The sequence below is a fragment of the Cibotium barometz genome, chromosome 11, assembly GCF_041138505.1.
Source record: "Cibotium barometz isolate CiBa-2024 chromosome 11, ASM4113850v1, whole genome shotgun sequence".
Classification (NCBI taxonomy): domain Eukaryota; kingdom Viridiplantae; phylum Streptophyta; class Polypodiopsida; order Cyatheales; family Cibotiaceae; genus Cibotium; species Cibotium barometz.
The window spans coordinates 20,914,439-20,926,993 of record NC_141056.1 but is presented as its reverse complement, the minus strand read 5'-3'; the positions used below and the strand labels follow the sequence as shown (position 1 = coordinate 20,926,993).

The window sequence follows — 12,555 nt, the reverse complement described above, 5'->3', positions numbered from 1 at the left end:
AATTTACATTTGCTATTTATATTTTACACTGTGTATGTGTATGCGTGGAGAGATAGAGAGACAAAGACATTGGAAGCACATTGATGGCTCATCTTACTTGTTTGCAGTTCCCAATATGTTTGTGTCTACTACTTTTGGTGCACCCTCAACATCCAAGGGCATGGCTAATAGCAGCAAATGTGAAAAGGTAAGTTGACATGCTATTAGTTTTAGTTGACAAGTTGTGTTGATTGATTTTGATATGCTTTTGTGCTAATCATTAGTATTTGGGTTTTATGTTGGTCATTAATGTACAATGTTAAAATATTTGCAGGTGTTTCAACCTACTCTTGTGCAATTCTTTGGCAACAAGAGAGTGAATAACATTATGAATGTAGAGAGACCGAAAAAGAAAAAGATAACGGAAGAAGTCATGGAGGAGCTATTTGGTTCCAGTGGAGACTCTGAGGATGATGATGAGCTAAGGTGTCAAATGACACCCTATTTTTGACCCTTAGGGGTCAAGGGTATATAACATATACATATATATAATAATCACATAAACTTAGGGAGTATTGCAAGACTTCTTGGAAACTTAGCCAATAACATGGATAAAACATGTCAAGCCTTGCAAAAACCCTTGCAAAAACCATTCAAAAATTGCAAGGGTTATATTGAGGCTTATAACAAGGTTTACGCAAAGACTATTACCATGGATATTGCAAGGATTATTGTAGCTCTTAGGAATGGCAAGGATTTTTTTAGACAAAAAAACATTTATTTGAATTCTGTTTCATCTTATTATGCAAATCAAACTAGTTTTATTCTATTTTAGACTTCATGATTATCAAATATTAAATAGTGCTAGTGAAGTTGAGAAAAAGGCAAAATAAAAGATTAAGCCACGTTTAAAAAATTGATCTTAACTTTATGGATTTCTCTTTTTAGTATAGGTTGATGATCATAAAGGTATTCAATGGCTTCGTCTTAAATTTCCACATTCATACTATGGAAGATGGATGACTTGATTCATGTTGATGCCCTCATCATCCATAGTTGGAAATGGTTGGCAATGGCCCATTTGGCATGTCCTCTCATTAGCATGTCCTCAAGCTCCTTTAGAGACATGAAAAACATACCACCAACTTGGATCATTTTATGTGATAAGGATGAAATAAAGTCTAATGTATACACATTGTGAATATCATCATATGCTATTTGTGTGTTTATTATTAGTTGTGCATACCATCATTATATGAATACCATCCTATGCTAAATGTTTATTAGGTGTGCATGCCCATATGTGTGTGTGTGTGTGTGTGTGTGTGTGTGAGACCATACCTATACTATGGTCATCCATTAAGATGACAAAGAAAGAGAACCTTTGGTAGAGGTACATGCATGCATGGGTGTGCATACGCGAGCACTAGCACTTATGTGCACTTAGTGTAAAATAAAAAAAAACCATTATCTCCACAAGGGAGAAGAATACATTGCTTATTTTAAGGATCTACATATAGAGGAAAGGCCCAAACATGTTGGGCGGCCATTACAGTTGGGCGGACACAAACAAGCCGGAATCGACCGGTTTAGGGTTCACAACCTTCCAATAATCCTGCACTGGGGAGAAAGCAGCGAGGTGAGCCGTGATTGTCCTAAAACAGCAGGTATCGCGCGCCGCTCTTGAACTCAAGGGAGCCGAGGCCTGAAAGCAGAAGAGAACATATGCATGCTTTTCAAGCAATATAGAAGATCTGCGGGAGCAAAAAAAAGAAAAGAAAAGGCAGCACCGCCTGCACGTCCAGAGCAGGTCTAGCGGGTACGTGGAGTCTGCAGCACCGCCTGCACTGCAGCCTGCACAGTGCAGGACCGCGGGTTCTCACATTGGCCTATTTGGCATTTGAATTTTGAGGTGTGAAAATTTACATTTGCTATTTATATTTTACACTGTGTATGTGTATGCGTGGAGAGATAGAGAGACAAAGACATTGGAAGCACATTGATGGCTCATCTTACTTGTTTGCAGTTCCCAATATGTTTGTGTCTACTACTTTTGGTGCACCCTCAACATCCAAGGGCATGGCTAATAGCAGCAAATGTGAAAAGGTAAGTTGACATGCTATTAGTTTTAGTTGACAAGTTGTGTTGATTGATTTTGATATGCTTTTGTGCTAATCATTAGTATTTGGGTTTTATGTTGGTCATTAATGTACAATGTTAAAATATTTGCAGGTGTTTCAACCTACTCTTGTGCAATTCTTTGGCAACAAGAGAGTGAATAACATTATGAATGTAGAGAGACCGAAAAAGAAAAAGATAACGGAAGAAGTCATGGAGGAGCTATTTGGTTCCAGTGGAGACTCTGAGGATGATGATGAGTATGATGATCCAGAAGTAAAGGAGTTTGAGGATGAGCTTGGTATAGATTTGGAGATTTTGGGAGAAAGCACTCAAGAGGAAGCTCTCAATGCGACTTCGATAGGCACGGAAGAGAGCAAAGCAACACAAACCGAGAAGAAAGGTTCAATACGTAAGTTTCGGCAAGAGTGGACACGTAAGTATGCTTTTCTTAAGCACATAGTCCGTGGTAGACAGGAGTTTATGAAATGCCTTTGGTGTGAGCAGTACAAACTAAAAGGTCCTTGGGGTAGAGGTAATGGCTGCAAGACGATTATGTTGAGTGCAATTAGAAAGCATAGAAAGTCTAAAGCACATGCATGGGCTGCATCACGATTTCGTAGTGAGAGTGGCGTACAATTGCCTGCACACATGGAAGTGATGACATGTAGAAATACCTCTAGAGTAATAACAGTTATGAAACTTGCATACTTCAATGCAAGAGAAGACCTGGCCTTGAGGAAGTATGAGAAACTATGCGACCTTGCTTATGCCTTGGGTTTGGAAAGCATGCCTAAACGAAATGACTACTCTTCTTACACAAATAGAGTAGCCGGAAAAGACTTCATGTTTTGCATTTCTGAATACATAAAAAATCGTCATCTTGCTGAATTGCTACAGAGTCCTTTTTATGGTGTTACACTAGATGAATCAACAGACAAAGGTATGGAGAAACATTTGATTGTATATTTTTGCTTTATACCATTGAATGGAAAGGGATTGAGCAAAATAGAGTTTGCACGTCTGCTTCCTGTATCTGATGGTTGTGCACAAACCAAGTATGATGAATTGAGTAAAGTGTTGGCTGAATTTGGACTTGAGAAGCATTGCATGGTGGGCATTGCTACTGATGGCGATAGCTCCATGCTTGGTTGTAATGAAGGTTTGGTAGCAAAGTTGAAGCGTGATATTCCCCATCTTACAAGCATTCATTGTATTGCACATAGGGAAGCTCTTGCTGTTGCAGATGCAGCAAAACATTTTCGTTGTCTTTCATATATTGATAAGGTTGCTAACAAGGTTTATTCTTGGATAGCTGCTTCTAGCATACGACATTCAAAGTTTCAAGATTTGCTTAAGGAGATGAATCTGCAAGCTCTTGAGGTGCTTCAAATACATGATGTAAGATGGTTAGCAAGAGGTAATGTCATGATTAGATTGACACAGCTGATGCCTACAATTCTTAGCGTTTGGCAAGAAGGTGCACCTGATTGGTATGCAAAGCTGAAAACATATAAGATTGTTTTTTGCATTCACATGCTTGCCGATGTTTTGCATGACATGAACATGTTGAGCCAGCAATTCCAGGCAGATATTGTTGACATGTCTTCCATTAGTACATGCATTGATGTATGTATAGCTTCGTTGAGGAGAAAGTTTTTGCTGTAAGAGTTTGGAAAAGGTAGTCTGTACCTCAAGAAGTTCATGTCTGACACCGAAAGTGGAATTTTGCAACATGTAAATGAGGAGGGAAAAATATATGCACATGCGCTTTCTTATGTGAGAATTCTAGGTAAGGATAAAAAAGGGATTGCCTTAGATCCCTTTGCAGGTGATGTAATGACTTGTGTTGATCTTGCGAAGAGTTTTTGTGCAAAAGGTCATTGATTGCATAAATGAAAGATTTCCAGATGTATTTTTGTTCAATGCTGTGAAGTTGTTTAGCCCACAATATTATCCTCGTGATGCAAAAAGGCCGCGTGATACTTCAGAAAGGGAGGAGAAGGTAACCAAATGGCTTGATGAATTGTTGAACAGATTTGGAGGGTTTCTTGTGGATAAGCAGGCTTGCAAGAATGAGTTATTGTCATTTACAGATGTGTTGTATTATGGTTGTGAGGGTATGAATATGATGGATGCTTGGCATGTCTTTTCTACCAATATGGAATGGCAAAACACGTATCCAAACATGATGAAGCTCTGGCAAATCATGTTGGTGATACCAGCCTCATCAGTTTCATGTGAGCGAGGATTCTCTAAGCAAAATGTCATTAAGACATATCAACGCCAATGTTTAGATGTAAAGACTCTTGAGGCATTGATGAGAATTTCACTTCTTGGACCAGATGTCAATGATGTGGATTGGGCATGTGTTCATGACATGTGGAAAGATATGAAAGCAAGGAGAGTATGTGATGGATTATGATCATTTTGCATAAGTATGCTGGTCTTTGCAATTCGTATTTTAGTTGTTGATGGTTTGATGATTTGTTGGACAGCATTGAAAACATCTTGGAAAAAGTAATTGCTTCAGCCAATCTGTTGTTCTATACCTCTTGGCTCAAACTCGATATTTTCATAATGAAAAGCTTGGCAAGATTTTCACTAATTTGTTGGATTTCGACACATTTGTTGTTGTTTCTTTTATTGTCAGCATGTTTATGCTTTTGCCTCTTGGCAAGATTATTAATTGTTTTGCGAGCTGTTGTACTGGTTTGTTTTTGCAGGTTTGAGAGCTGTTGTGCTGGTGTTTTTTGGGCCTATGGACCTAGTAGTGATAATGTCGATGGCATCGCGAAAATGGCAGGAATGAGCCACAGAAATCATGAGCGAACTGATGCCCTGGATGCTGTAGGAAATACAGTAGCTGCTATTGGAAAGGTGTGTGAAACTGGCTGTCCTGTTTGGTGGTAACTGACCTTCTCAACTAATGGCATTACAACTGCTTCTCTGCTGGCTGGTGCAGCTCAGCTGTCCGACTACCTTATCGTATTCCTGGATGCATCTCTCCTTGCTCGAGGTTGTTACACGCTCGTGCTAAATTCCTTGTTTCATCTCTAAACAGGTGCGAGATGAAATTTGTATTACTAGAAAATGGTCGCTAAGTTCATCATGGGTTTAAAGGCACAAAACTTTCAAATTCGATGCTTCTGCTCTTGAACTCTAATACAATTCTGTCCATCGTAGTTGTTATGTTCATGCTTAGGCATCGTTGCTCATAATACCAACACCTTTCCATTCCCCTTTAGCAGGAATGGATGTGCCACATAATGTATGCTACTAAGCAATGAAAGAAATTCAATGCGTGCATTGATATAGTTATCTGCAGTCCATTATTTACATTGTTGGCACATTAATTCAAGGCACGTAGTCTCAAGCATGTTCTCTTTACATATTCTTTTTCTGATAGCTCAAATTTAGAATCGAGAATTGTGTACGTAATCGAAAGTGACTCGAAGCCCGTCTAGGTTCCCGAAGGCGTCATTTGATGCCTAGTATAGGTTGCTAAGGTGTCATTAAAATTTTTATGATGCCTAGCATAGGGAGTCAAATTTCCGGCCTGGCTGGAGCTACAGCAGGTTTGAAGGGTGGTTTGAGAAGCTATAGCCAAGGATGATTGAATCCATGAAAGTCGATTGTGTGAAGAGGTAGAGAAATCAAGAAAACCGTAAGTTTATGCAAAAGGTGGGTTTAGAAGGTGGTTTTTGCTCCCCGCGTTCTTGAAACCCCTCAACAAGGGTGCTTGATGGATAGAGGGTGAGCCCTTGAATGCGTTTATGAAGTCGGAAGAGGATTTTGGCAAGGCTAGGAGGAGGATGAGGCAAATTGAAACAGCTCTCTCTCTCTTTAGCATGGCGCAGGTTTACAAAGAAGAAGCTCTTCTTTATAAATTAAAATAAGGCTTTTCAAAGAGTATTAAAATAAAGGTTTTTTGATGTTTGATATATGGATATTATTGTGTGGGAAACGGTGGATATAGGCTATATATAGATATTAAGGCCGAAACCTGGTTCTCAAGCTGAAGCAATAGCATATAGATGATGGAAAACCCTGGGTTCCAAGAAGCTTGATAGAAGAAATGTTCAGTCAATAGAAAGCTTCCACAAATTTCAAGGAAGAAAGACCACTGGTTAATAGCTTCGTCTTGAGGGTAGAGGAAAATGACGACTCCATCAATTGACCTCCATGATGAGATGTGGCTGAGTATGCATGGGCATGAGAAGGCTTTGTACGATGTGACAAGCTAGCCAATAGAATCTGAGCTTTGATACCAATGTTATAAATTAACCTCCATCACCATAGCATAAACTTGGAAAATAAACAAGACGAGCATAAAAAGCAAGATATGCACAACAAAAGAATGGGTTAAATCTCCCCCGTGCATGAGTGAGCACACTTCCTCATGCATGTATTTATATATTAGCAAAAAGCAAGTGCTCAAGATAGCTTGATACATTCCACTTTGGGCTATTAATATCAAAAAGTAACTTGGTCTCCAAGCTTGGCTATTTACATTCAAATTGTAGCAATTTAATTAAATGAAACTATGGGCGGCGACCATCGGCGCATACCAAAACCTGACGGCCGCGCACCAACCAAAATCCATCACACCCACGCTACTCCGTGCACTGATCTTCTCACCAAAAAACACAAGACACATTAAATCTCGTTTATCTGCCCATCATGATGCAACCACCATTGCTCCACGCTCTCGCGCGTAGCCAGTCACAACCGTGCGGCAAATGAGCATACCATAAATACCACATAAAATATCAAAGAATTCCACAACTCACATTTCCATAACAAAACCAACCTGGTTTTCACACCCTTGAGACACCAGACTGGTTCAGCAATCTTAAATGAAAGAGCAAATGCTCTAGAAGGTATTTCTAATGATTTCATTATATAATTTTTAACATCTCTGGTATTAATGCCTATGAAAAACCCTAATTGGTTATTCACGCTAGAATCGAGAACTATCAAAAAAGCCACTTCTCATCTCTAAAAACTCTTACTAACTTCATCTTTCACCATTAAATGTACTATTCTTAGTCATCATGAATTTCTTCATTAAAATCACACGTGAGAAACCATCCTAGCTAGGGCTCAAGATGTATCAATACAAAGCTTCATAGTGAGGCCATAGGGGGCATATGGAGCTCCTCATGATGCACCATGATGTGGTCCAAGTGATGCGGATATAGCAGATGTGTGTGACACTATTAAAACCCATATGACCTTGAGCAATGGGGCAATGCAAGGAGCCCCGGTAAGGGAAGCTCCTCTTAGGGCTCAAGATGTGTCGATACAAAGCTCGATGGTTGGGCCATAGGGGGCATGTGGAGCTCTATGCACCATGATGTGATCAAAGTGATACTAGTAGCCGATGTGTGACACTATTAAAACCTGCATGACCTCGAGTGATGGGATGATGCAAGGCTTAAAACAAAATAAGTCAATGCGAAGATGTGCGTGGAAAAAACCCACATGACCTTGCAATATAAAAATATGTGGAATGCCATAAAATGCAAGGAATGTTGGTACATCATCTCATAGTGAGATGACCATGGCTTGCTCATCATAACATAAGCTAAATCCTCCCATGAATGAAAAAACACCCCATCAATCCTTGTACCACCTAAGTAAGTGCATGACGCTCATGGCGTTGAAACACTCACATGGTGGTGGAATGGTGTCAAGAATGTGCATTAATGGACATGCCATGATGCAAAAAGATGCATGTGGAGTAAATTAAGGCATGAAAACACGTAAAAAGATAGGGTTTAGGTGTGTAAAAATAAACTCCTCTTTCCTTCTTTTTTGGAGTTTGAATTTTTAAAAATTCACTTTTTCTTATTCTGCTTTTTTGTTTACTTTTAAAAATTTAGAAAATAAAACAAAAGAGTTACAAGAAGGAGAATAAACACAAAAATGTTAGTGAAATGGGAAATAAACACAAAAATTTAAAATATAATAAAAAGGAGAAAAGTTAGTTTAAAAAAGTTATAGGGAAAGGGGTAAGGGAGTTAGTTAGAAGGGGCGGTTAGTTATAATATATATATATATATATATATATATATATATATACTTATTACTTTTTATATTTCTTTGTAAAAAGGGAGGGGGTTAGTTTTTAAAAAAATAGAAGTTTAAGGGGGAATTTTTTGTGAATTTAGAGAAAGAAAGGGGGGGTGTTTATGAGTGTGTAAGAAGGATGGGGGTTGTCAATGAGTTTGTAAGAAGGGGGATGGTGCTTTTATGAATGTGTAAGAGGAGAGGCGGAGAGGCTTTAATGGTAATAAAAAAAGATAGGGAAAGTTTTGCAAGATTTGAAGTGTGTGAGAGGGGGGGAGGAAAGTGTTTAATGGCTATAAAAAGGGGTATTTTTTTAAAAGAAGACTTTAATGCTTTTTTTGGGGGGTGGGGGGAACTCTTGTAAACATTTGAGGAGGGGAGATTTTTATTTTGTTATTTAAAAAGAATATCCCTTCATATATTCCACATGGCTATAGCTTGCCGTCCCCCTCCAGTTTCTGTAAAGTTATACTACCAGACACCTCCCCTCCTTACTTATTGTTTGTTGAGCAACACTAGTACGGCCACCTCTCTCTTTCTTTGCTATGCCTCCTCTCTAGGCTACACTCTGCTACATCACCCACTACCTCTCTTTGCTTTCTACTTTTCTTCATCCTCTGCCACCCCGCGATAGCTCCCCTTCTTTACTTAACGCTACTCATGAATTTTTTGACTATTTTCTCTTTTCCTTATTCTACTTTTTTGCTTTAAAAAAAAAAGAATCAAACAAAGGAGGTTTAAGGGCGGGTTAGTAAAAAGGAGGAGAATAAACACAAAGAGTCTCAGTGAGATGGGGAATAAACACAAAAAAGCTTTTAAAAAAAGAGAAAAGTTAGTTTTTAAAAGTTAGAGGGGTGTTTAGTTTTTTTGGATTTTTTTTGTAATTTAAGGGAGGGGAGGGGGCGTTTATGAGTGTGTAAGAAGGATGGGGGCTATTAATGAGTTTTTAAGAAGGGGGATGGTGGTTTTATGGATGTGTGTTTTTTTGGATTTTTTTCGTAAAAAGGAAGGGGAGGGGGTGTTTATGAGTGTGTAAGAAGGATGGGGGCTATTAATGAGTTTATAAGAAGGGGGATAGTGGTTTTTATGGATGTGTAAGAAGGATGGGAGGGTTTTAATGGCAATAAAAAAGAGGGGGCAAGTTTTGCAAGATTTGCAGTGTGTGAAAGAGGGGAGGAAGGAGAGTTTTAATATTAGATCAAAATTACTTTGGAATCACTCACAAAAATAATACTGATAAGTGGAAATCAATATCTAAATTCACTACCATGCATCACACATAATTAATCGAATTCACTCCCGCATATTGGATTCACTCACAATGTCTTCACATAATTAATTGGATTCACTTCCACATTGGATTCACTCACAATGCCTTTGCATAATTAATTAGATTCACTCCCACATTGGATTCACTCACAATGCCTTTGTATGCATCGCACGTATTCATAGAGTTGATCAAATTCACTCACAATCGAACTCACACCACACGTCTCACACGTTACTATTGATCGGATTCACTCACAATCAACTTAGCTTGGGCACGTCTCATACGTGTTACTGTTGATTAGATTCATTCACAATCAATTTAAACCAAGGTATTCTTTTCACTTGTTGGATCACCCAACAATTAATAAATTAATTATTGTAACACATAGCTATAAGTTAACCTTTTTATAATTAAATAAGTAGCCACCCTTAAGTTTTATTTGAGATTAGCACTTTATAAGTGGGATTTGACCTTAGAATATGACCCTTAAAGTTTAGAATATGCGAAAAAATGAACATTGAATCTTAGTCTAGGGTTGGCAATTTTTGACTAGGATGTCTTGAACCATAGTGGCATATAATCATAGCTAGATTTAAAACCTTAATCAAAGTTAGAAAAATTCTTAGAGCTAGTGTTTAAGGACAAAGAATTGGGTTGAGAAAATGAAGTGTACATTTATATGCACATATGTGCTAACAGTACAATGTATTGGATACCTTCTAAGTTAAGGGTCTTCCTTGTTGAAACCCTTAAGAAGGCTACATTTATGTGCACATATGTGCTAACATTACACCGTATGAGATACCTTATAAGTTAAGGGTCTTCCTTATTGAAACCCTTAAGAAGTGCTAATAACTGGTCAAATTTCCATAAACTCTCCAATAAATATGACTCTAACCCTAGAAAAATATAGTTAGTTGTAGAGAGAGGATGCCATTACTAGTGGGGTTTTCTCTTAGGGAGATTAAGTGTAGAAGTGTCATTGAGGGTCTAAATTTAGAACAAGTGTTGATGAAAGGAAATTCCTGATGAAATCGTACAAAGAAGTAGCATTCCTGATGAAATCTAGAGAGAGAGAAGGGAAAAATTAGAGAGAAGACAACTAGAGGTCCAGTAAATTAAGGCCACAGGAGGTCTAAACTAGAATAGTAGTTTGACTACATCAAATCAAGGAAGAGCTAAAATTAAGATTTGATAAAGGCTTAAATCATACATGAGATGATTCAAGAAAAAAAGGTACTTGGTTGAAACATGAATACGACCTATCTTAAATTTAGATGAAACTCTTATATGGCTAAGAGTAACCTTATAAAAAAGAGAAGAAGAAACCTTAAATTTTTACCTTGGAAAAACTACTTAAAGTAGTAAGTTTATCTGAGATACTCGTGCTATGACCAAAATCTTAATATAAGGCTAGGTGTATGACTTAAAGTTTAGTTATGACTCTAAAAAGGATGAGTGGAGTTGCAATGCCTTGACCTTAAGGAAAGTGTTTTTAGTCTAAACTAAGAGTATGTGTCCTTTGGAAACCTGATATTATCAATCTAACTAAAGGATAGGCTTGGAAATTGAGAAATTAAAGGATCGAATAAGTTGACCCTTAGAGACTCCACATCTTAAGGGAAGGATGGATTCATCTGCTTACTCAAAGGACCCTGAAGTTTTGGAATAAGATTATTAGATCGGGAAACAAGTTCGGAGATTCAATGGAGGACTGAGATTATCTCATCGGAACTTGTAATAGTTTACCATGTTTCACAATGCATGCGTAATGCATGGTTTCTTGATCATGTTTGATAATTGTATGGATACTGTTTGTAAAATACTTAGTGGAATTATTGAAATACTTAGCGAAACTTATGAAGGCACCTTACAAATTAATACAATGCTAAGCGAATGTCATCCAAGTGGTGAGTCCTATCGTGAAGACAATCGTCTAAGACCTTGATCCAACTCAGCAAGTGTGGGTGTGCTCCTGGCACGTCTAGTGTGAGGATAGAGACAGCTCCGATGTGTACTATGCTAGATAGGTCTAGGCTAGGCACATGCGTGTTCACAAGACTCTGGTGCAAAGATAACCTAGAATGCTCATGCCTTACGAAAGATATGGTCATCAAAAGCAGCTCTTTGCTGATTTGGGATGCGATACTTGTAGGCTTCTTACTGGATAATAGCACAAGTTGGAGTACTTGGTCTAAGTGGTGCATATCTTCTTGGTTTGAGGAGCAGGTGCATGCTGCTAGGAGACACTTATGGATACATGTGATATTACTTTTATTTATTAGTTCTAGAGTTTATAGTATGATTTTCAATATGTATGTTTTTTGTACTTTTTAATGTATAAAAGCTTTAAGTTTAAATGTAAAAAGGAATGTTTGCCGTGTAAATGAGGAATATTGATTGTGGGTGTGTGAATTCACACTGGCTCCATAGGCCTAGTGATAGGGCGGCAAGCTAGACCTAGGGATTAGATGGGGTCTAGGTTGTGCCGATGGATCTGGTCGAAGTAGAAATTGGATACACCACTGGGAAGCGAGTGGTGGCAAGGTTGTCTTGAAAACAGGTGCTTTCCAAAGGAATCCCAAATTCTATTTGAAAAAGTTTTAAAAATGGGAAAAACCAGAAATCAGACTCTAGGAAATAATGGACTCAATCTAAATAAGTAGAGACTATCTCCTTCATGATCGAGGAGTAAGATGTTGGAGAGTGTTGTACGCATTGTATGAAGTTGCCAATCGTCTCTTACTTGTGAAAATCATGAAGAGACCTCATAGAAGGATTCATATGCATTTCCTGGTGTAAGATCTTTGCGGCATGGAACACATGCTGCTAGTTAGTCGAACACTAGGATAGTGTGTATGACATCCTCATGTGGGACTCTCTACCTAATATGTGTATACATCATCGTCATGCTTTGGGAAGACATATTGTATAGAATATATGGGGTAGGGATACTCACAATAACATTCAATGTAGGGTGATTAACACATAAATTGGATACATGATATCTAGCTTGTGTACTAATGATTAAGGTAGAGAAGAATCTTGACATATTTATGAGTGCCAATATCGATGATGTTCTAGAAGCTTTGTCTTCCAATGTACTAGAGCCT

At 38.1% G+C, this 12,555-nt stretch overlaps 1 protein-coding gene across 1 annotated transcript; it reads left to right on the top strand.

Moving 5' to 3' along the window:
• The first annotated feature begins 1,962 nt into the window (after positions 1–1,962).
• On the top strand, positions 1,963–4,814 carry LOC147633887 (uncharacterized). Its single transcript, XM_086804505.1, has 2 exons — positions 1,963–2,085; positions 2,212–4,814. Exons 1-2 carry the CDS (start codon positions 2,014–2,016, stop codon positions 3,763–3,765), a joined length of 1,626 nt encoding a protein of 541 aa, XP_086660631.1. The 5' UTR covers positions 1,963–2,013; the 3' UTR covers positions 3,766–4,814.
• Positions 4,815–12,555: the final 7,741 nt, after the last annotated feature.

Excerpts from the sequence above, each read along its gene's own strand:
- LOC147633887 (XM_086804505.1), top strand. The coding sequence starts at position 2,014 with ATGTTTGTGTCTACTACTTTTGGTGCACCCTCAACATCCAAGGGCATG. Across the intron at positions 2,086-2,211 it reads ATAGCAGCAAATGTGAAAAG|GTGTTTCAACCTACTCTTGT; the intron begins GTAAGTTGACAT and ends AAATATTTGCAG.